The sequence below is a fragment of the Trichechus manatus genome, unplaced genomic scaffold (genome assembly GCF_000243295.1).
Source record: "Trichechus manatus latirostris isolate Lorelei unplaced genomic scaffold, TriManLat1.0 scaffold00219, whole genome shotgun sequence".
Taxonomy (NCBI): domain Eukaryota; kingdom Metazoa; phylum Chordata; class Mammalia; order Sirenia; family Trichechidae; genus Trichechus; species Trichechus manatus.
In genome coordinates, this window is record NW_004444155.1 from 1,296,993 (window position 1) to 1,322,997 (window position 26,005).

Below are 26,005 nucleotides of genomic sequence, written 5' to 3' on the forward strand. Positions count from 1 at the left end.
TTCGATACAAAATTATCCAGGAACATTTTGTGCGTTCCTTCTCCCTTGATCACCCCATTCTCAGCGAGCTCTCCCTTGACCCACAGGAGCTGCCTTATGAGTGTGGAGCCGGCCATCAGCACCAAGCACCTCCCTTACCAGAGCTTCCAGCTCTTTGGCTTCGACTTCATGGTGGATGAGGAGCTGAAGGTGTGGCTCATTGAGGTCAACGGCGCCCCTGCTTGTGCTCAGTAAGCCTGAACACTGCTGCATTTTAACAAGTGGCAAGTCAGTTTAGCAGTTGGAATAGCCAGTCTTGGTAAGGTGGTGAGCTCCCGTTACTAAAAGTGTTCAAGGGTAGACCCTGTAACTGCTGTCAGGAAGGATGTCACAGTACTAGGAGTCCTCTGGGAGGAATCTGGCTGGCACAGGGCTTTGCTGGGCCATTGCCCCATTGTGTGTTGAGCAGTTAGTCTGTGCTCAGGTGGGTGGTAGCTGCACTGAGAACTTCAAGCAAAGCTAATCATTGCTAGAGGAGACCCTGCCGTGTGACAAGCTGAGTGAGCAGGGTCCTGTGACTGGGGGAGGCGGTAACGACCAAGAAGTTCTCCAGGCAGGAAGTGGTCTGTGGAGGGATCGTAGAGACTGTGGAGCTAGAGCTGGGATGCAAGAGAAGAGTGTGTTCAGATACGCTGAGGGGAGGTGGGGAGAGCCTTTCAGAAAGGGGACACAGCATCCAGTGGGACCTGGCCCTGTGCTGGGCTCAAGCCTGGTCTAGGAGATGCACAGATGAACAGGAGCTGCCCTCAGGGAGCTTCTTTTCCTCCTGGGGAGACAGCCTGCCTACAGCGCAGTGTTAGTGTCGTGGAGTGACGAAAGATGAAGGTGAAAAGGGAAGTAGGGCCGCACCGTGGGAGGCCTTACTGTCACAGGAAGTCATTTGGACTTAATCCTCTTATCCTGTTGGTTCTTCTGAGGATCTGCTTTCATCATGTCATTTCCCTGTGCAAGACCCTTTCATGGTTCCCCATATTCACACCTTGGAGAAATTGAGGTGATTTTTCTAAAGATTTATGAGAAAGTCCTGAAGCTACAAAGCAGCTGCTTTAAAACTCAAGTTCTTTCATTAGGAGTTGGACCTTTGCCACTTGTTTGATAGCTGTTACATGGCAGGTGTAATTTTCTCTCATTTTTCATTCCCTACCATTAACAAGTACTCACTAGATACCATCTAGCCTGCCAGGCCTCGTACTCGGCCCTAGGTTCACAATGGTGAAGAAGAGAGACACAGGCCCTGCCTTTAGCAAAGAGAGGCTGTGGGCATGACAGAGGATCAGACAGATGTAGACCACAGACTGAGACAAGTGTTATAATAGAGTATGCGATGTTAAAAGATCATATAATTGAGCAAAAGGTAGCCATGAGGAAGTGATGTTTGGAACTGAAATCTGAAGGAGCAATGGGGAGTTAAGTAGGCAGTATAAATCGTATTGTGTTACAAGTGCTGGAACACTCGTACCTGATTTGGGTATGTGATTTTTGACTGGGGAGGGCTCCTGAGGTGAGCCTGGACAGCCACAGGGACCCATGCCACACTGAGGGGTAAGAGGCAGAAGGGGTCATGTGCTCTTACTCATATGCTGAAGGAGGTAAACTTTTAACTTTCTTTCTCTCATAAAGGAGAAGGGGCGAAAAGAGTTGATACAGATGATGAGGTGATGGGGTAGTCGAAGAAAAAATATTCACAAACCTCAGTTTCCATGTTTTTGTACATGTTAAAATATTATTTACTCATTTTGTTATATGAAAATGAGGGGAGTGTGTCAAAAGGCATACCATTGCCTGCATATGTTGTACCTCTCACATCAGAAATACTCCCAAGATATGAGTTGGCTTGACCATGTTGAAGTTATTTTGCATTCTCTCCTCTTACCCAGCATTCCCTTTGAAAAATGCCTCCAGAGGTGGTTAATGTGACAAGCAGCATGAGACACTGAGCATGACAATTGTGAAAGCTTGTGGCTCTTGGTGACTTACTGAGGCTCCAGTCTTTTGGGGTTGTGTGGTTGCAGTGTTCAGTAACCATCATCACTCCCTCCTTGTTGCTGTCCCTTCAGAAATGGGAAGTTGAGTAGTTTGGCCACAAGGGATTGTTGAAAATAGGATTTGATTTGTGTAGACAGACTAGCTTGGGCTTCTGCCCTTGGCTCAAGCAACCTAGATTCCAGTGTCCTGAGCAAGTTGAGTAGGTGGGCACGTCTGACCTGGAGCACCATCTCAGATGTGGATTTCTTCTTCGACCACATGTCTTTTTTCCAGTGTTGGTATGAGTCCTCAGAGAGCTGACCCTGGGCCCTCATGCACCGCCACATGAAATAGCAGAAATCCTACAGGGGGTATATAGTCTTAGGAAGGCCATTTAGCTACTCTGAAGAGACTGGATTGTAGGATTTCCTCCTTAGCTTTGCCACTTTGGTTGGTTCCGTTGCCCTGTGGGTGAAATCTAGACTCCTGAACATGGTATCAAGGACCCTGCATGGTCTGGCCTGTCTTTGCCTCCAACCTCATCTAACCACTTCATGCTCCATTCACACTGATCCACTTGCAATTATCCAGATACCCTGTGCTCTCTCTTTTGTGCATGCTACCCCTCTGCTTGTGCTTCTCTCCCTCTCTCTTTCACACAGACACACACAGGCACCCTCTCTCACTCATTGTCTTTCTGTGTTTGTCTCTCTCCCTTCTCCTTCCTTCTCTCTTCTCTGTCTGACCCTTCCTCTTTCTAACTTCTATTCAGTCTCCAGGCCTCAGCTTAGTTGTCACTCCTGGGGAGTCTTCCCTAATGTCCAGTCAACCATACTGAGTTGGTTTTCTTCCTGGACATGCCCACCGCTTCATGTACACCCGTTACAGACAGGCAAAATGGCTCTTTATTTACACTGTATTGAAATTGCCTATCTTCCCCACCAGTCAGAGCAGGGGTTGTCTGTCTTGTTCACCTCTTGAGGGAAAGCTGTACAGTCGTGCAGTGGCTCCTGCAGTATCTGTATGTACAGTGGAGACGTTTTGTAAACGTGGTCATTCTAGGGAAGCTCTTGATGGAAAAACTATGTTTGCACTTTGATGAGCATCCTTAATGATACTTGTTCAACACATTTCAGGAAACTGTATGCAGAGCTTTGCCAGGGCATTGTGGACCTCGCTGTCTCCAGTGTCTTCCCGCCCCCAGACGTGGCGCAGCAGACCCAGCAGGCTGCGTTCATCAAGCTCTGACGGAAGGAGGTGCCTCGAGCGGCCTCGGAAGAAGCACGGGGTCTGGCTTCAGGGGAAGGTGAAACGACCAATTCCTCACTATCAAGCCAAAACAAGTGGAAGAGAGGCAACTCCAGGGTGGAGGGAGAGCATAGAAGAAAGACACCTTCCCCAAAGAGCCGTGACCTGAGGGTGTGTCCCAGATTGAGCTCTCCACACTGCTAGGGAAGACTTGAAAACTGAAGGAGATTTCTCTGAGGGAGAGCAAAATGTCCTTCCAAGGGGAAAACACAGGGACTTGATTATTTTAGGTTCTCATCCTTCTGAAAGTCTTGTTTTTCTCCTAAGGCAGCATTGTGAGCAGCACCTATCCTCCCTGGGGGTCGCAGACCGTTTGGCCCTTTGGTTGGTGTCTTTCCACCTGCTGCAGCCTTAGTGCCTTAGCGCTGTTCCCAGCAGCACCCCTTCTGTTCTGGGGCAGGGACTGGATGCTAGAGCATTTGGGAGGTTGCTGATGTGTTCCCCCGCTCCCTGACACTCTGCCCCCTGAAATCGGGACGTGCATGCACCCACAGTTCTGGATTTCACACTGGACACGGCCCTCGCAGCGAAGAGGGTTTTCCTCATCGTGTATCCTGATGGCGTTTGATCAGTCATTTGTCAGGATTGGTGTTGGTTGGGCACCAAAACAGCAAACGCCGCTCTGAGTCTGCTCTCTGCATGTTTTCGAAACAAAGCAGCAGGTCTGCCCTGAACCTGTAAACATCAAATAAGCACGAAAGAGAAAAACATGATATCTTGCTTCACTTATCAGAGTGGGTATGGTGGGTTTTTGAAAAATGATGACTTGCAATTATCTTTGTTTTAACCAGAGTTCTAAATGAACTTTTGCGAAGTTCCCTTTTCTTCACTCTTTTTTTTTTTTTAAAAAAACAAAAAACCTTTGTACAAACCTCTCTGGGGATCAGGTGGAGAAGGTAGGATTCTATGATTCTACCTTTCTTCACCCCAGCAGGCACTGCCCCAAGCACAGATAGCTTTCCTCCTTTTTGTTCTCCCTGCTCTCCAGGCAACTTGCACAGGATCTGGAGGGGCAGATTTGGTTCCAGGGAGGGTCTGTGTCTGCTTGTTCCTCCACGTATGTGTCCCACCTAAATGGGAGAATTTTTTTTAAAACTGGAAAGAAGTGGTTCTAGAGCCCCACACAGCATCTTGTCTCAACACATGTAGTGTTAATGCAGAACCACTTACTGGACTGACTAATGCTTTCTCAGGGGCTGCATCACTAGCAGTGGGAAGAACAAGATGTGTTCGGTGTGAGCTGAGGAAACAGGCCCTTTTATAACATACTGGAAATCACAGCAGACCCTTTGGAAACTGTACTCCCCTCACCAGAACTTAGTGGCTCTTCCTTCACACAAAGGCAGCCTCCATTATTCATACCCACCCGGCAGAAAGCCAGGTGAGACTTTTAAAAAGTAGAAGAAAAAAGCAACATCTCTTCAAACATGTTGAGATGTGGGAGCTTATGGTGAAAAAAGGAATAATGATAAAAATTTTTAATAGACGCAGCAATGGTTGGTGATAAGACGTGAAGGCGTTACTTTGGGGCTACACAGAGAAGGGCCCAACTGAGTTGGTTCTCCTGGGAATTCAGAATGACAGAATAAAAGCCCTGGTATTTACCCAGAATAAGGATAATGAAGTTTGCGTCCAAAATAAAAGTCCATGGTAAAAGTCGATCCTAGAGGCCCCAATACAGCTGATGGGCTAGTGTTTGAGGCATCCTAGAAGGGAATGAGATCCAAGCAGATCATGGAAAACTGCATACCCTCCTAGAATGTGTAGGATGCTGAGATCTTGGCTCGTCTTGGTGGTCTGCTAATGAAGAAGAGCATGGGATAGTGCTATCACATGCTAATACAGATTTGTGATTATTTTTTGGATCCAAATTACATTTGGAAAAATTTCCAGCTCTTAAAGTGCCAGACAGCTAAGAATTTAGATGTTAGGAAGTCTGAATCTTGATGGATTTTCTAAGAAACTGATTTAAATTAACAGCATATATGTGAGGGAAGTAATGCTTAAAAAAAAAAAAGTTTTGCTTCATTCTTCACATGGTTATCAAATGAGTATGCTTTTATGTGTTTATTTCAGATCAGGTGGAATGGTTGGCTCAGAATTGGTCCATACCCTTCCATGATGTCCTTGGCACAGATGGCCATACCTTGTGCCCGAGTCAGCCTTCATACATGTAGTTTGTGTAAGTGCTGTCAGGGGCTGGGGGAGAAAGTGTTATTTATTTGGAGATATCCATTCCAGTCTTGGCTCTGTTGTTTGCTTGCAACAGTGTCAGATAAGCCAGTTTACCCCACTGTGCCTTAGTTTCTTATCTCATGGAGGAGAATGTTACCTGCCCCAGGGACTACCTCACGGGCTTTTAGTGAGGACAAATAAGATTAGGAGGACTCAAGAGTCTTTAGTACCAAGGCTCTCAACACTGACTACATGCTAGAATCACTTGTGAAGCCTTTAAAAAATGTTGGTACCCACACTTTCCCCCTCGTGCTAACCAATTAAATCAGTGTTTTGGAATGCCTTGGACCATGGCTTGAGAAGGAAGAACAAACACATTATTACCTTACAAGGATTGGATAAGGTTTATGACTTTTTAAAAAATTCTTTTGGGAAGGACAGGCATTTCTTTAAGGATGGCCAGATGTTGACATATGTATTCATGGTGCAAGCAAGTGTTGTCTAAGCCGGTTCTCTACTGGAAAATGTATTTGCTTTTTATCACAGCATTTGGAAACTCAAACATGCCTTCATTTATTTAAACAGTGTATGAAGCTTAGACAAAAATGTAAACGCATGAATTTATAAATCTGCTGAATATATGTTAAGGTTATTAATTAGTTAATGAGAAAAAAGCCCCCTCCCTCACACTTAACTCCTGTGGTAATTATAAACTCCATTTTACCAAGAACATTTAAGTGCCTAAGTGTCTGTATGAGATATCTGAACAGGTGCTGGCATATTAACCAGCAGATGCGATGTTTCACTAGCTCCTCAGGATGATTATCACATAAATGGAACATCTGGTGATGCTGGAAATGTACTGGAATCAACAGAACCAACAAGTGGCAGTGAAGCTACAAACATGTTTTCCATTAACAGTTGAGGGAATGTCGAGCAAGGGTGGATCCAGACTTGTCATGGGTGTGGGGAGGTCTCCATGTGACAGGACAAGGCTCCAGAATGGGCTGACTCAGCATGTGAGTGCTGCAGAAAAAATTCAGTGAAATACATGTCTCTGATCCTGGGCACAGAATCTGTACATAAGAAGAAATGACTTCTAATATAAGGCAATTCTATGGATGTTTGAAATGGCTGGAGCATTAAAGTAATGGTATTTCAAGTGTTTTTGTCCCCCTTGGTTCTATCTTATTGTGGGTGTTTACTGCCCTAGGATATCACTGTTTATTTAAATCCACAATATTGTTACCAAGCGGTTTGCAAACTTTTTCTGTAAAGGGACAGAAAAGTAAATACTTCAGGCTTTGCAGGCCATATTGGCTTTCTGATGCATATTCTTCTTCTTCTTCTTTTACATTATTAAAAATGTAAAAATCATTTTTAGTTCATAAGCCATAAAAAACAGGATTTGGCCATATTTTGCTGACCTCTGCATGTTACCAAATGCATGAGCCAACAGATTGTCCTTCAAAACTGTGATGAGCTATTCCAGGGAGAAGCATTGAAACAATTTCAGCTATCAAAATCCAGTCCATCACTTCTCACGTGTCTTGTGTGTTGTCTGAATCATGATGCAGATTGTGAGGTGAGATTCTTGGTTGTGAAGGAGAGTTATGTGTGCTTTAAACTTGGCAGGGGAAGGACTTCTGAAATGAGTCACACAGACTACCAAAACTGACTCAAGAATAAATAGAAAATAAAGCTCAAGACCAGATGGCTTTGCTGATTAATTCTACCAAACCTCAAAAAAATAATTAACATCAATTTTTCACTAACTTTTCCACACAATGGAAGCATAGAGAACACTTACCAACTCATTTTGTGAGGCCACTATTATTACTCCTTAGAAACGAGGATGGCAAGACTTCAACTCGCTTACTTTGGACATGTTATCAGGAGGGACAAATCCCTGGAGAAGGACATCGTGCTTGGTAAGGTAGAGGGTCAGCAAAAAAGAGGAAGACCCTCAGTGAGATGGATTTACACAGTGGCTGCAATAATGGACTCAAACATAGCAATGACTGTGAGGACTGCACAGGACCGGGCAGTGTCTTGTTCTGTTATACATGGGGTCACTGTGAGTCAGAATGAACTCAATGGCACCTAACAACAAATTATTACTTAGATTCCAAAATCAGACAAGAAATTACAAGAAAAGAAAACAGACAAACATAAGTTGTCCCTCAGTATCCACAGGGGATTGGTTCCAGGACACCCGGCAGATACCAAAATCTGCAGATGCTCAAGTCCCTTATATAAAATGGCACAGTATTTGCTTATAACCTACGCAATCCTCCCATATACTTAAAATCATCCATAGATTACTTACAATACCTAACACAATGTAAATGTTAAGTAAATAGTTGTAAACTGTTGTGTAAATAGCACTTTACACTCCTTTAGTCTTTGTGGAATTGCTTTGACCACTTAATTGCTTTTTAGGAGCCTTTTTTTCCCACGGAAACAAAGGATGTGCACAACACAAGTAGCGAATGAGATGCAGGCGAACGATGCTCGAACAATGAGTGCTGCAGAGAGACTGAGGATCTGTGAAATGGTGGGAGGCTACAGCAGGGTATGCGTACACATCATTTTGTTCGTGTGGATTCAGCCTAGTGCCCAGCACGTGGCAAATTTAAGTTTTCCTTGGAACTTTTTTAAAAAATATTTTTGATCCACAGTTGAATCCACGGATGCCAACTGTACTAGCAAACCAAATCCAGCAACATATAAAAAAGGATTATACACTGTGACCAATTAGGATTTATTCCAGAAATGCAAGGGTGGTTCAGCATATGAAATCAATCAATGTAATAACACCATATTAATAAAGAACAAAAACCATGATCATCTCAATAGACACAGAAAAAGCATTTGACAAAATACCATTACATTCAACAAACTAGGGATAGACGGGAACTTAACCTGGCAAAGGGCATTGTAATGGATTGAATTATGTCCCCCCAAAAATGTGTGTATCAATTTGACTGGGCCATGATTCCCAGTATTTTATGGTTTTCCTCCATTTTGTGGTTGTACTTTTATGTTAAAGAGGATTAGGGTGAGGTTGCAACACCCTTACTAAGGTCACATCCCTGATCCAATGTAAAGGGAGTTTCCCTGGGGTGTGGCCTGCAACACCTTTTATCTTACAAGAGATGAAAGGAAATGGAAGCAAGCAGAGAATTGGGGACCTCACACCACCAAGCAAGCAGTGCTGGGAGCAGGGTGCATCTTTTGGACCTGAAGTCCCTGTGGGGAGAAGCTCCTAGTCCGGGGGAAGAGTAATGAGAAGGCCGACAGAAAGAAAGCTTTCCCCTAAAGCTGATGCCCTGAGTTTGGACTTCTAGCCTGCTAGACTGTGAGAAAATAAATTTCTCTTTGTTAAAGCCATCCACTTGTGGTACTTCTGTTATAGCAGCACTAGATGACCAAGACAGGCATCAAGAAAAAATCCACAGATAACATATTTAATGGTGAGAGACTGAAAGCTTTCTCCCTAAGATCAGGCACAAGACAGAAATGCCCATTCCTACCACTTCTATTTAAGAATAGGGCAATTAGGCAAAAAAGGAGAAAAGTCATCTAGATTGGAAAGGAAGAGAAAAATGATTTATTTGTTGATGACATGATTTTGTATATAGAAAATCCTAAGGAACTCACACGCACACCCACACACACAAAACTGTTAGAGCTAATAAATGAGTTCAGCAAAATTGCTGGACACAAGACACAAAAACCAGTTGTATTACTATACACAAGCAATGAACGATCAAAAAAGGAAATTAAGAAAATTCTATTTACAATAGCATCACAAAGAATAAAATAGGAATACACTTAACAAAAGTTAAACACTGGAGTTCTGGTCAATATGGTGCCTTACATACACACACCATAATGACCCCTTGACAACAAAGACTCAAGAAACTATGTAAAACATACACAAAAAAAATGACCTTGAATCCCAGAACATCAAACAGAGAGGTACAGACTGAACACTGATTGGAAGGAGCGGCAGAACAAGGATAGAGGGAAAACAGATTTCATGGATTGACGACATCCTGCCTGCCAGTGCTGAGTAGCATGGCCGTTTTGGGATGGCATCGAAAAAACCCAGAGTGAGGAACCCAGGAAAGCAGCTGCGAAGAGGGCACAGCTGGTCGCAGGGATCCTGAGCAAACAACCCCAGAAACAAGGTGGGCAGGACATGGCCAAGGACAAGCCAGCCCTGGGGTGGGGGTGGGGTGGGAAGCATGGGAGTGGTATAGCTTTGAAACCAGGGAACCACAGAGAAGTATCTCTAGAGCAAGCGAAACAGACTGAGTCATTGGAGCCTTGGAGAAGGAGAAAGTGTAGGCAGGGAGTGCACAATTGCAGGGGAGTAAAGGGGAGGAACAGAGGGATGGGTGAGAGCTCTAGCCACTCTGGTGAGTGCAAGAAGGGAGGGAGCTAGGAATTAGTGCAGGCACTGCTTTTCAGTGGAGGCACCCAACAATTTATACAGGAGCCACCCAGCAAAGTCCACTCACAGAGTAACAACTACAGTACCCCCCAAAACTGGCCCTTTGCAAGTAGTCACCCTGCCTACCATCTGCATTAGTGTGTGCCCCAAAGTGTAGGCGGATGGAGCCAAGGCATGAAAGCCTGGCTGCACCCACCACCCCCTCCCTGAGGTGCAGGCAGCTTGCACTTCTGTGTGTAAGCCTACCACCCCTCCCTGAGGTGCAGAAGCCCCGCACAGCTGCACACGCCCAGTCACACCCACCACCCCTCTCTGAGGAGCAGGAGTCCAGCACTAATGCACACAAACACAGCCATACCCACTACCCTTCCCTGAGGAGCAGACCAGCTACGCAAACCCAAGCAGGCTCCACTTCACCCCTCACCCCATCCCAGAAATACAGGCCTCTGCCCCTTCCTCCTCCCACCCACAGATCCCTCCCAGCTAAGCAGACCGCCCTCTCCCTGGCTGAGCAGGACTCTTCCCTGCTGTGACAGTACCCCTTCCCCTGGCTGAGTGAGATTCTGTACCCATCCCAGCTGATCCCCCCGTTGAGTGGGACTCTGTGCCCTCCCCTGTTAACTCCTCCCTGGCTGTGTGAAACTTTGCACTCTATCCTGCCTGCCCCTCCCTGCACCCAATCCTGTGCTTCACGGATATCACTAACTGCTCCTGGCAACCCAGAGGGAACACATTATTCCTCAAGAACTATGAAAGGACCTTGACCGCTCAATACCTGGTACCTCACATCAGGAAAAGGACTTGTTTGCACACCAAAAAGCAATCTTCTAAGAGAAATCATACACATCTAATGACATAAAGCAAAAAGTGTCTGTGACCCACCATACCCGCCAGTGAAAAGAAAGCACACCTAGCCAACCGACAGCCACAGTCCCATACAGAGACCAGATAACCAGCAGCTACATAATCATACACAAACCAATACTACAAAAAAACCGTCAATTAAAACAATACAAAGGAAGGTAAATATAAAAATGAAGGGAAGAAGCTAAGCTCCAGATACATCAAAACAAAAGCAAAACAATACGAAAAAGGTAAATAAACACAAAATAAAGACACTCAGTAAAGAAATTTATAAATAAATTAACACCTTAATGTGTTGGAGACAGCAGACAATAACAAATCATATGAAGAAACAGGATAAGATGTCTTAAACAAGTGAGCAAAATAAATGGGCAGAAAACCTTCCAGAGGAAGAAATGGTAATAGAACTACCTGATAAGGAATTCAAAAGACTTATACATAGAATTCTTAAAGAGATCAAAGAAAACACAGACAAAACCGTAGACGAATTCAGGAAAACAATACAAGAACAATGACAGATAATTAGAAACAATGCAAAAACAACTAGAAACCCAGAAGATTAACAATAAAATATCAGAAATAGATAACTCAATGGAAATAGAAGTAGAATTGAATCATTGGAAGAATCAGCGAAATAGAGAGCAAATCCCTTGATACTAATTTGTTTGAGCAACAGTCATACAAAAGACTGAAGGAAAATGAAGAAAGCCTAAGAGTTATGTGAGACACTATCAAGAGGAATAATTTACACATAATGGGAATTGCAGAAGAGGAGGAGTAAAAAAAAAAAAAAGTACAGAGAGAATTTTTGAAGATTTATTGGTAGAAAACTTCCCTAATATCATGAAAGACAAGAATGTTTCCATCCAAGAAGCTCAATGAACCTTATACAAAATAGACCCCCAAGGAAAGTCACCAAGACATATCATAATCAAATCTTCCAAAACCAAAGACAAAGCATGCTGACAGCAGCTCATGAAAAGCATATCACCTACAAAGGGGCACCAATAAGACTAAGCGCTGATTTCTCAGCAGAAACCATACAGGCAAGAAGGCAACAGGATAGCATATAAAAACCCCTGAAAGAAAATAATTGCCAACCAAGAATTATATATCCAGCAAAATTGTCTTTCAAATACAATGCAGAAACTAGGACATTTCCAGATAAGCATAAATTAAGGGAATTTGTAAAAACCAGACCAACTTACAAGAAATATTAAAAGGAGTCCTTCAAAGAGAGATCAATGACATCAGACAACAACCTGAGATTAAGCACACAACATTATCACTCATATCAACCCAGATAAAGAATTCTCAAAAGTAAAGTAAAGCTGCAAAACTGAAAACAAGGAACCAGGGATGTCAATCTGTAAACAGTGACAACTTCAAAACAAAAAGGGGGAATTAATGGTGTAGTTATAGAACTTCCATATGTAGAGGAAGTTAGGGTGATATCAAGATATAACAGATTGTTTTAAACTTAGGAAGATAAAGGCAAATTTCAGAGTAACCACAAAGAAAATGAACAAATCTACTCACCAAAATAAAGAAGAAGAAAAAAAAAAAGACTCAGTAAACACAAAATCAACAACAATGAAGGGTATGAAAAGAAAATCCATAAACAAAAAGAACTCGGCACAGAGAATTAAATGGAACAAAAAAACCATTAACACCACCCAAAAGAGCATTAACAAAATGGCAAAAGTAAATTAATACTTATCAATAATCACACTGAATGTAAACGATTTAAATGCACCAGTCAAGAGACAGACAGTGACAGAATGAATTAAAAAATATGACCCTTCAATATGTTGCCAACAAGAGCCACACCTTAGACACAAAGACATAAATAAGTTAAAAATCAAAGGATGGAAAAAAACATATCAAAACAGTAACCAAAAGAGAGCAGGAGTGGCAATAATAATCTCTGATAAAATAGGCTTTAAGTTAAAATGCATTATAAGAGATGAAGAAGGGCATTATATAATGATTAAAGGATCAATCCACCAAGATGACATAACCATAATAAATATGTACACATCCAATGGCAGAGCCCAAAATACATTAAAAAAAAAAAAAAACAAAAAAAACCTCTAACAATTGAAAAGAGAAATAGTGCTACAATAATAGTAGGTAACACACCACTTTCAGTGACGGACAGAATCACTAGAAAGAAACTCAACAAAGAAACAGAAGATCTAAATAACACTATCAACCAACTCAACCTCAGACATTCACAGCATACACCACCCTACAGTAGCACAGTACCCATTCTTCTCCAGCACACATGGATCATTCTCCAGAATAGACCATATTTTAGGCTACAAAGCAAGCCTCAATAAATTGAAACAAATCAAAATAATACAAAGCATCTTCTCAGATCATAACCTTATAAAGCTAGAAATCAGTAATAGAAACAAGGAAAAAAATAAATATGTGGAAACTGAATAACTCTTAGAAATTATTGGGTAATAGAAGAAATTTAAAAAATTCTTAGAATCAAATGAGAATGAAAACACACCATACCAAAACATTTGGGACACAGCAAAAGCAGCACTCAGATGAAAATTTATAGCAATAAATGCACACATCAAAAAAGAAGAAAGAGCCAAAAACAATAGCTTAACCCTACAACTCTAACAGATAGAAAAGCAAAAGAAAAACAAGTCCACAGTCACCAGAAGAAAGGTAATAATAAAGATCAGAGCAGAAATAAATGAAGTAGAAAGCAGAAAAACAATAGAAAGAATCATCAAGACTGGAAATTGGTTCTTCGAGAGGATCAAAAAATTGACAAACCACTGGCCAAACTGACGAAGGAAAAAAATGAGAAGATGCAAATAACCAAAATAAGAAATGACATGGGTGACATTACAACAGAATCAATTGGGATAAAAAAAGATCATAACAGAAAATTATGAAAAATTGTATTCCAACAAATTTGAAAACCTAGAAGATATGGACAAATTTCTGGCAACACACTACCTACCTAAACTAACACAAACATGGTTGTTTGGTGCCGTCGAGTCAGTGCCAACTCATAGAAACCCTATGTACAATAGAACAAAACACTGCCTGGTCCTGTGCCACCCTCACAATTGTTGCTATGTTTGAGCCCATTGTTGCAGCCACTGTGTCAATCCATCTCGTTGAGGGTCTTCCTCTTTTACACTGACCCCCTACTTTACCCAGCATGATGTCCTTCTCCAGGGACTGGTCCCTCCTGATAACATGTCCAAAGTATGTGACACAAAGTCTTGCCATTCATGCTTCTAAGGAGTAATCTGGCTGTACTTCTTCCAAGATAGATTTGTTCACTCTTCCACCAGTCCATGGGTATATTCAATATTCTTTGCCAACACCATAATTCAAAGGCATAACTTCTTCTGTCTTTCTTATTCATTGTCCAGCTTTCGCATGCATATAAGGCAATTGAAAATACTATGGCTTGGCTGTGAGCAGTCATCTAAGATACTCCACTGGTCTCACCCCTTCGGGAGCAAGGGAGAATGAAGAGAACAGAATACAACGGAAAGGTTAGTCCAAAGGACTAATGGATCACAACTACCACAGCCTCCACCAGACTGAATCCAGTACAACTAGATGGTGCCTGGCTACCACCATGGATTGCTCTGACCGGGATCACAACAGAGGGTCCTGGACAGAGCTGGAGAAAAATGTAAAACAAAATTCTAACTCACAAAAAAAGACCATATTTACTGGCCTGACAGAGACTGGAGAAACCCCGAGAGTATGGCCCCCAGACACCCTTTTATCTCAGTAATGAAGTCACTCCCGTGGTTCACCATTCAGCCAAAGATTAGACAGCCCCATAAAACAAAACAAGACTAATGGGGCACAAAAGTCCAGGGACAAGCACTAGAAGGCAGGAGGGGACAGGAAAGCTGGTAATAGGGAACCCAAGGTTGAGGAGGGACAGTGTTGACATGTCGTGGGGTTGTTAACCATTGTCGTAAAACAATATGTGTACTAATTGTTTAATGAGAAACTATTTTGTAAACCATTTAAAGTACAATAAAAAAAAGAAAATACTATGGCTTGGGTCAGGCTCACCTTAGTCCTCAAAGTGACATAGTTGCTTTTTAAACTGTAAAGACTCTTTTGCAGCAGATTTGCCCAATGCAATACATCATTTGATTCCTTGACTGTTGCTTCCATGGGCATTGACTGTAGACCCAAGTAAAATGAAATCCTCAACAATATCAATCTTTTCTCCATTCATCATGATGTTGCTTATTGGTCCAGTTGTATTTCTGTTTTCTTTATGTTGAGGTGTAATCCATATTGAAGGCTGTAGTCTTTGATCTTCATCAGTAAGTGCTCCAAGTCCTCTTCAATTTCAGCAAGGAAGGCTGTATCATCTGCATATTGCAGGTTGTTAATGAGTGTTCCTCCAATCCTGATGCCCCGTTCTTCTTCATATAGTCCAGCTTCTCAAACTTCTTGCTTAGCATACAGAGTGAATAAGTATGGTGAAAGGATACAACCCTGACGTACACCTTTCCTAACTTTAAACCATGCAGTATCCCCTTGTTCTGTTCGAACGACTGCCTCTTGATCTATGTACAGATTCCTCACAAGCACAATTAAGTATTCTGGAAATCCCATTCTTCGCAGTTACCCATAATTTGTTATGATCTACACAGTAGAATGCCTTTGCACAGTCAATAAAACAGGTAAACATATTTTGTGGTATTCTCTGCTGTTAGCCAGGATCCATCTGACATCAGCAAGGATATCTCTCGTTGCACATCCTCTTCTGAATCTGGCTTGAATTTCTGGCAGTTTCCTGTTGATGTACCACTGCAACCACTTTTGAATTATCTTCACCAAAATTTTACTTGTGTGTGATATTAATGACATTGTTTGATAATTTCCACATTCTATTGGATCACCTTTCTTTGCAATGGGCATAAATACAGATCTCTTCCAGTTGGATGGCCAGGTAGCTGTCTTCCAAATTTCTTGGCATAGATGAGTGAGCACCTCCAGAGCTGCATCCGTTTATTGAAACATCTCAATTAGTATTCCGTCAATTCCTGGAGCCTTGTTTTTCACCAGTGCCTTCACTGCAGCTTGGACTTCTTCCATCAATACTATCCGTTCTTGATTATATACTACCTCATGAGATGATTAAATGTCAACCAGTTGTTTTTGGTACAGTGACTGTGTATTCCATCTTCTTTTGATGCTTCCTGCGTCATTCAGTGTTTTGCCCATAGAATCCTTCAGTATTGCAACTTGTGGCTTGAAGTTTTTCTTCAGTTTTTTCAGCTTGAGTAATACCAATCATGTTCTTCCCTTCTGGTTTTCTAACTCCAGGTCTTTGCACATTTCATTATAATACTTTACTTTGTCTTCTCAAACTGCCCTTTGAAATCTTCTGTTCAGCTCTTTTACTTCATATTTCTTCCATTCCCCTTATCTACTCTAAGTTAAGAGTAAGTTTCAAAGTCTCTTCTGACATCCATTTTGGTCTTTTCTTTCTTTCTTGCCTTTTTAATGACTTTTTGCTTTCTTCATGTATGATGTCCTTGATGTCATCCCATAACTCATCTGGTCTTCAGTCATTAGTGTTCAATGCATCAAATTTATTCTTGAGATGGTCCCTAAATTCAGGTGGGATATACTCAAGGTCATCTTTTGGCTCTTGTGAACTTGTTTTAATTTTCTTCAGCTTCAGCTTGAACTTGCATATGATCAGTTGATGGTCTGTTCCGCAGCTGGCTCCTGGCTTTGTTCTGAGGATGACACTGAGCTTCTCCATTGTCTCTTTCCACAAATGTAGTCAATCTGATTCCTGTGTACTCCATCCAGAGAGGTACACGTGTATAGTCACCATTTATGTTTTGGAAAAAAGGTATTTGCAATGAAGAAGTCATTGGTCTTGCAGAATTCTATCATGCAATCTCCAACATCATTTCTATCACCAAGGCCACATTTTACAACTACTGATCCTTCTGTTTCCAACTTTCTCATTCCAATCACTAATAATTATCAATGCATCTTGATTGCATGTTTGATCAATTTCAGACTTCAGAAGTTGGTAAAAATCTTCAATTTCTTCATCTTTGGCCTCAGTGGTTGGTGCATAAATTTGAATAATAGTCGTATTAACTTGTCTTCCTTGTAGGAGTATGGATATTATCCTATCACTGATAGTGTTGTACTTCAGGATAGATCTTGAAATGTTCTTTTTGACAATGAACGCGATCCCATTTCTCTTCAATTTATCACTCCCAGCATAGTATGATTGTCTGATTCAAAATGGCCAATACCAGTCCATTTCAACTCACTAATGCCTAGGATATCGATGTTTATTCCATTTCATATTTGATGACTTCCAATTTTTTTAGATTCATACTTTGTACATTCCATGTTCCGATTATTAATGCATGTTTGCAGCTGTATTTCTTCTCATTTTGAGTCATGCCGCATGAGCAAATTAAGGTCCCGAAAGCTTTATTCCATCCATGTCATTAAGGTCAACTCTACTCCAAGGAGGCAGCTCTTCCCCAGTCGTATTTGGAGTGCCTTCCAACATGAGGGGCTCATCTTCTGGCACTATATCAGACAATGTTCCACTGCTATTCATAACGTTTTCCCTGGTCAATTTCTTCAGAAGTAAACTGCTAAGTCTTTTTTCCTAGTTTTTCATAGTCTGGAAGCTCTCCTGAAACCTATCCACCAAGAGTGACCTTGCTGGTATTGAAATACCAGTGACATAGCTTCCAGCATCACAGCAACATGCAAGCCACTAAAGTACAACAAACCGATAGACGAGTGGTGGAAACTAACACAAATAGAAGTAAAAAATTTGAGCAGACCCATAGCAAAAGAAGAAATTGAAGACATCATTAAAAAAAACTACCAACAAAAAAAAAGCTCTGGCTCAGAATGCTTCACTGGAGAATTCTACCAAACATTCAGAGAATAGTTGACACCAATTCTACTCAAAGTATTCCAGAACATACAAAAGCAAGAAACACTCCCTAATTCATTCTATGAGGCCAGCATAACCCTGATACCAAAGCCAGGCAAAGACACCACTAAAAAAAGAAAATTATAGACCAATATCCCTCCTCAGTATGGACACAAAAATTCTCAACAAAATTCTAGCCAACAGAATTCAACAGTACATACATTAAAAAAAAAACAGCATGATCAAGTGGGATTCATACCAGGAATGCAAGGGTGATTTAACTTTAGAAATCAATCATCAAAATTCACCACGTAGATAAAACAAAGAAAAAGAATCACATGATCATCTCATTCTACGCAGAAAAGACATTTGATAAAATCCAACACTCCTTCCTGATGAAAAAACTTCCAACAAAATAGGAATAGAAGGGAAATTTCTCAACATAATTAAGGGCATACATGCAAAACCAACAGCCAACATTATTTTCAGTGGAGAAAGATTGAGAGCATTCCTCTTGAGAATAAAAATGACAGTAGGATGCACTTTATTACTAGTCTTATTCAATATTGTACTGGAAGTCCTAGCCAGAACAATAAGGCAAGAAATGGAAATAAAGGGTATCCAAATTGGAAAGAAGAAGTAAGACTTTCCTTATTTACAGATGACATGATCTTATACATACAAAATCCCAGAGACTCCACTGGAACTAATAGAAGGATTCAGCAAAGTAGCAGGGTACAAGATCAACACATAAAAATCAGCTGGGTTCCTCTATACTAACGAGGACTCTGAAAAGGAAATTAAGAAAACAAAACCATTTACAATAGCCCCCAACAGGATAAAATATCTAGAAATAAACCTAACCAGGGATGTTAAAAACTTATACAAAGTTTTATATACTTATATATAAAACATTCCATGCTCATGGATTAGAACACTTAACATTGCGAAAATGTCAATACTACAAAAAACGATCTATAGCTATAATGCAGTCCCAATCCAAATTCCAACAATATTCTTTACTAAAATGGAAAAACACATCACCAACTTTATACGGAAAGAAAAGAGACCCCAAACAGGCAAAGCAATATTGAAGAAGATCAAAGTAGGAGGTCTCATACGTCCCGATCTCAAAACTTACTACACAGCCACAGTAATCAAAACAGCCTGATACTGGTTCAATGACAGAATCATAGATCAATGGAACAAAATTGAGAACCCAGAAGTAAATCCATCCATCTATGGGCAGCTGATCTTCAACAAAGGGTCGAAGTCCATTCAATGAAGAAGAAACAATCTCTTTTAACAAATGGTGCTGGCAAAACTGGATATCCATTTGCAGAAAAATGAAACAGGACCATACGTCATACCATGCACAAAAACTAACTCAAAATGGATCAAAGACCTAAATGTTAAAGCTAAAACTATAAAGTTCCTGGAAGATAACATAGGGTCAAAACTAGCAGATGTAATTTTCAGCATAAATGGACTATCAAACAAAACTAAAAAATGCATGAATGAAAAAAGATAAATTAGATAAGTGGGACCTCCTAAAAAATAAATGCTCATCAAAAGACTTTACCAAGAGAGTAAAAAGAGAACCTACAGATTGGGAAAAAATCTTTGGCAGTGACATATCTGATAAGGGTCTAATCTCTAAAATATATAGAAAACTTCAAGAACTCAACAGCAAAAAGACAAACAATCCAATCAAAAAATGGGCAAAGGACATAAACAGACACTTCACCAAAGAGGACATTCCTGTGGCCAGCAAATACATGAAAGATGCTCACAATCATTAGCCATTAGAGATATGCAAATCAAAACTACAATGAGATACTATCTCACCCCTGCAAAAATGGCACTGATCCAAAAAACAAAAAAGAAAGAAAAATAAACAAAAATGCTGGTAAGGTTGTGGGGAGACTGGAACTCTTACATATTGTTGATGGGTTGTAAAATGGTACAACCACTATGGAAAATGTTACGGTGCTTCTGCAAAAAAAGTAGAAATAGAAATACCTTATGATCCAGCAATCCCACTCCTAGGTATATATCCAAAAGATAGAAGAGCAGTGACACAAATAGACATCTGCATACCTATGTTCATTGCAGCATTGTTCACAATTGCAAAAAGATGGAAACAATCTAAGTGCCCATCAACAGATGAATGGATAAACAAACTGTGGTACATACATACAATGGAATACCACACCACTATAAAGAATAATGAGGAGTCCGCGAAACATCTTTTGATATGGATGAATCTGGAGGACATTAGGCTAAGTGAAATAAGTCAATCACAAAAGAACAAATATCGTATGGTCCACTATTATAAAAAGTCAAGAATAGATATACACACAGAAAGCAACATTCTTTGATGTTTACCAGGGATGGGAGGGAGAGAGAGGGGGAATCACTTTCTAGATAGTAGACACTTGTTATTTTTGGTGATGGGAAAGGCAATACCAAATAAGAGTCAAGTCAGCATAAGGTGAATAAAGACACTAAGAAGTACAGAAGAAAAAGGAACAATTTCAGTAAATGCTATAACATACACAATTTTGCAACAGCAGCAACAACAACCAAAAAATATTTATGTGTGGTTATTTAGAATGATATGTATGCGTATATGTGTATGGGAAGGCATATGCGAGTAAATGCACGTGCAGGTATAGGTGTATCCGTAGGCATATGTATATACACGTTTGTGTGTGCTGCATATATATCCATATACACAACAAAGCACATGGGGGCACAGTTACGGAGGTTTCCTAGACATATCCTTACAACTCATGGGATTGGTTTACTGGGTTAAAAGGCTTGGGACCATAGTCTTGAGGGACAACTTAGTCAACTGGCATAACATAGTTCATAAAGATAATGTTCTACATCTCAGTTTGGTGAGTAGCACCTGGGGTCTTAAAGGCTTGTGAGTGGCCATCAAAGACACAAACTATTGGTCTCTTACTCATATGGAGCAAAAGAGAATGAAGGAAATCAAAGGCTGAAAGAAGAAACTAGTCCATAGGACTAAAACCTCACATGAACCATGGCCCCTTCTAACCTGAGACCAGAAGAACTAGATGGTGCCCAGCTACCACTACCAACTATTGTGACCAGTTATACAATAGAAGGTCCTGAATAGAATGGGAGAAGAATGTAGAACAAAATTCAAATTCCTAAAAAAAAGCCAGATCTACTGGACCAATAGAGACTAGAAGAACACCAAGACTATTGCCCTAAGATACTTTTTGAACTTGGAACTGAAGCTATTTCTGGAGGTCACCTTTCAGCCAAATAATAGATTGGTTATAAAATAAACAATATCACCTGTGAGAAATGTGCTCCCTTAAACAATCAACTGTATGAGACCAAACAGTCAACATGTACACAAAAATAAAGATTAGAAGGCAAGGAGGGGAAGAGAAGCTAGATCAATGGAAACTGAACAAACAGAATGGAAATATTGAGAATGCTGACACATTGTGAAAACTGTAACCAATGGCATGGAACAATTTGTATAAAACTTGTTAAATGGGAACCTAATATGCTGTGTAAACTTTCACCTAAAACACAATAAAATATCATTAAAAAAAAAAGACACATCACAAACTATAAAACATCATTGAAAGAAACTTAAAAAGACTTAAAATCAATGAAAAGACATCCCATGTTCATGGACTGGAAGACTTAATATTCTTAAAATAGTGAAAAGCCCCAAATTGACCTATAGATTCAATGCAATCCCTATCAAAATCCTAGCTGACTTATTGGCAGAAATTGACAAGCTAACGCTAGAATTCATATGGAAATGCAATGGACCCAGAATAGCCAAAACAAACTTGAAAAACAAAGTTGAAAAACTCACACTTCCCAATTTCAAAACTTACTACCAAACTACAGTAATCAAGATAGTATGGTACTGGCACAAGGACAGACATGTAGATCAATGGAATAGAACTGAAAGTCTACTAATAAACCCTCACATTTACAGTAAATTGATTTTTGACAAGGTTTACCACAACAATCCACAAATGGTGCTGGGACAACTAGATATCTATATACAAGAGAATGAAGTTGGACTCGTACCTCAGACCATATACAAAAAGTAACTCAAAAATGGATCAAAGACCTAAGTGTAAGAGCTAAAACTATAAAGTTCTTAGAAGAAAACATAGTTGTAAATCTTCGTGACCTTGGATTAGGCAATGGTTTCTTAGGTATGATACCAAAAGCAAGAGTAACAAAAGAAAAATAAAAAAACTGGACTTCGAATTAAAAAATTTTGTTCTTAAACAAACACCATCAAGAAAGTGAAAAAACAAAACCAAGTGAGAGGAGGCGGGGCCAAGATAGAGGAGTAGACAGACGCTTCCTGTGGTCCCTCTTACACCAAAGACCCCAAAAAACAAATGAATCAATTATATATGACAATCTAGGAGCCCTGAACATCAAAGACAAAGTTCAGGAATCAGATTGAGTGGCAGGGGGAGGGAGAAACAGTTCAGAAGGAGCGAGGAGTTGCCAGACCTGACCCAGCGGGAGCCATCACCCTTCAGGCCAGATGGGCTGGCGTGCACGGTGAGGCAAGCAGTGGTGCTCGGGAGGCATTTTCCACTTTGGCAGAGACTCAGCAGCAAAGAGTCTACTCAGGCATCCAGAACCAGTGAAAAGCAGCACTCAATCAGCAAAAGATAAGTACTTGAATCTGGCCTACTGCGCAGATCAAATAACACCCCCTTTGGGAAAAAACACTCTCCCACTTACCTCCCGCCTCCCCGCGCTACACCGGGTCCTGGGCCAGCTTCAGCAATTGCCGCGTCCCCTGGGCCAGAAATAGGACCTGTCATGCACCCGTAGCCATTCTCCCAGCCTTGGAGATGGAACAAATTACCAAACAGGGAAAAATTAATCTGCTGACTCCCCTAAGCCAGGAACTCAGGGTAGGCACAACTCCTTTGCCTAGGCACAGGTGTAAGGGGTCCATGGACTTGAATGCCTTTCACCCTTGCATAGATTTATGTGGGCCCATTTCAACAGCATAGGCCCTCATTACCACAGTACAACAGGGTATATACTAGAAGTCTAACTTCAACTGTTTCAGCTGTGAAGTGGTAGGTTCATGACATTTGACACTGCTCTGCCCATTAAGCGGGGTCCTCACCTACCCACATCAGGGACCTGAGGACTGGTGGCTCCACCCATGCCACCTAGCCACCCACAGCACGGGTCCAAGAATAAGTGGTGCCCCCTAGTCCTTATACCAACAGCACTGGATGCTCATAGTCTGGCTGCAAAACCCACCCACCTATGTGCTCTAGGGAACAGGGACGTGCTTTTCTCCCAGACACCCAGGGGAAGCCATCAGACCCCTGCCTTGCCCAGCACATGACCTCCTACTGCAGCCAGATACCTGTGTCTACACCAGTCACCCATGCCTGTCTAGGACTGCAGGTGAGAGCCTGTGCAACACACTTGGTGACTGACTACCTGGACACCTGAGCTGAATCCATACAACTAAAGTAAACGGACTCCTGGGCTCACATACTTAGTAACAGATCTAACCACCTGGTGACAGGACATTAGAGCTTCAAAGGCACCAATAATCAAACTAGCTCCTATGAACAGCCTATTTGGGCATATCAAAACAAAATAAAACAAGAAGCTAGGACACCGTAAGCAAACATAAAATAAATAAATATAATAAGTTATTGATGGCTCGGAGACAATAGTCAATATCAAATCACATAAAGACACAGATCATGATGGCTTCAGCAAGCTCCCAAAATAAAGAATCAATAAATTTTCCAGAGGACGAGAATTTCTTGGAATAACTGGAGGCAGAATGCAAAATATTAATATATAGAACTATTCAAGAGATCAGGAAGGAGATCTGACAAAACTCAGAAAAAGCCAAGGAACACACAGACAAAGCAACAGAGGAACTTAAGAAGGTTAGAAAAGAGCATAATGACAAATTTCACAGGCTCCAAGAATCCATAGAGAGACAGCAATCAGAAATCCAGAAGATTAACGATAAAATTTCAGAATTAGATAACGCAGTAGAAAGTCATAGGAGCAGAATTGAGGCAATGGTAGTCAGAATTAGTGAGATTGAAGATAAATCACTTGACAGCAACTTATTAGAGGAAAAATCAGATAAAAGGATTTAAAAAAACAAAGAAATCCTAAGAATTATGTAGGACTCTATCAAGACGAATAACCTACGAGTCATTGGAGTACCAGAACGGGGAGAGGGGGGAGGGGGATAACAGAAAATGCAGAGAGAATTGTTGAAGATTTGTTGGCAGAAAACTTCCTTGATATCATGAAAGATGAGATGATATCTATCCAAGATGCTCATCGAACCCCACATAAGGTAGATCCCAAAAGGAAGTCACCAAGACATATTATACTCAAACTTGTGAAAACCAAACATAAAGAGAGAATTTTAAGAGCAGCTAGGGATAAACAAAAAGTCATCTATAAAGGAGAGTCAATAAGACTAAGCTCTGACTACTCAGCAGAAATCATGCAGGCAAGAAGGCAATGGGATGACACATAGAAAGCCTTGAAAGAAAAAATTGCCAACCAAGAATTATGTATCCAGCAAAACCATCTCTCAAATATGATGGCAAAGTTAGGGCATTTCCAGATAAACATAAGTTCAGGGAATTTTCAAAAACCAAACGAAAATTACAAGAAATTCTAAAGGGAGTCCTCTGGTTAGAAAATCAATAACATCAGATAATAACCCAAGACTAGAACACAGGACAGAGCAACCAGATATCAACTCAGATAGGGAAGCCACAAAAACAAATCAAAGCCAAAACACTGAAAACAGGGAAACAGAGATGTCAATATGTAAGAGATGACAACATTAAAACAAAAAAGAGGGACTAAAAAATGCAGAAAGATTTCTCATATGGAGAGGAAGTCCAGGCAATATAAAGAAATAACAGACTCGTTTAAACTTTGAAAAATAGGTGTAAATATTAAGGTAACCACAAAGGAAACTAACAGTCCTACACATCAAAATAAAAAACAAGAAAAATATAAAGACTTAGCAAATACCAAATCAATGACAATGAAAAAGATGAAAAGAAAATACATAAAGAGACTTCCAGGCAACATGGTGCTATAGTCAGAAGCACCACGCTGTCCCTCTGCAGCATAGATCAGAAAAACTAAGTCGAACAGTCACATGTCAATCCTGAAACCCTAAACATCAAATGAGGAGATAAAGAACTCAGCCAAGCACCGAAGGGAATAAGAAACTGACTGAGAACAGAGGGCGAGGAGAGATACATGCAGAGGTCCCCTATCACCTACCGCAGCACAGATCCACCATCTTGGACTCCTATCGGAGCTCAGTGAACAAGGGGTATGAGAAAGCAGCTTCACGGAGCTTGCAGCAGAAGACAGAACAACCAGTAACTAGCAATATATGCTTTCCCACCGCCCACCCTTTTCCACCCCCACTTAGCCTCCTCTGCTTCCTGAAGCCACAGTCTCTTGGCTGGGAAGCAACAGCGTCACCCGTGTCGCTTGGATTCCACCTGCCCGCATTGGCTGGCTCCCTGAGTGCATTTTGTTGGCTGCTGGTGTAGCTTTTTTCCACTTCTTTAGATTTCTTCCTTATCTCTCACAACCTCACCCTCCTTTCTCTTAAATATCTGGCTATGTGTGCCATCTTTGCTTCTTCCTGAAAGGCTGCGTGCGAAACACTGCACGATTGTGAAACTGCTTCCCGGCCCGTACCGCCACACTGGTGGGACCCCTCAGGATTTTTGTTTGTTTGTTTGTTGTTTACTTTGATTTGTTCTGTTTTGATTTGTTGTTTGTTTTCTTTTCCTTTTCTCAGCTTGGGAACCCCTTCTAGCTAGGCAGTACTGCACGCCTTGGAAGCTACTCCCTAACTCTGCGCAGATGCAAAGGGAAATCCCTGGGAGCATTTCTTTTTCCTTGTTTTTTTTTTTTTCCTTTGTTTTGTTTTATTCTCTCTCTTATTCCCTTTTTGTCTTTCTTCATTTCTACTTTGTTGCAGCTCCTCACACGGGGCACCATCTGTCACAGCGGTGACGGTTGTCGGGGCGGTGGAGACAATAACCAATGCCACAACTCTTACAGAGAAGTGGGGCCAGGAGGGTCACTCTGAGGAGTCGAACCCCGGCTTCAGTCCCAGGAGTTTATTTTGTAGTCAATACAACAAGCAGTAAAGCAAATAACAGAACAATGGGCTTTGG

General features: G+C 41.1%; 1 protein-coding gene and 1 long non-coding RNA gene across 4 annotated transcripts in view; one reads left to right on the forward strand and one right to left on the reverse strand.

Annotated features, from left to right (window-relative positions):
* Nucleotides 1-4,183, forward strand: part of TTL (tubulin tyrosine ligase) — a 53,241-nt gene extending 49,058 nt beyond the window's left edge. For both annotated transcript variants that reach the window (XM_004388856.2, XM_023742812.1), the window contains 2 exons: nt 87-230; nt 3,141-4,183. In XM_004388856.2, coding sequence (XP_004388913.1) covers nt 87-230; nt 3,141-3,252 — 256 coding nt within the window. In that variant the 3' untranslated portion in view covers nt 3,253-4,183. The remainder of the gene's footprint in view (nt 1-86; nt 231-3,140) is intronic.
* The window catches only part of LOC111822855 (uncharacterized), an 82,469-nt gene that overhangs the window by 42,254 nt on the left and 14,210 nt on the right, over nt 1-26,005 (reverse strand). For both annotated transcript variants that reach the window (XR_002825954.1, XR_002825953.1), the window contains exon 2: nt 4,185-4,382. This is a non-coding gene — a long non-coding RNA (uncharacterized LOC111822855). The remainder of the gene's footprint in view (nt 1-4,184; nt 4,383-26,005) is intronic.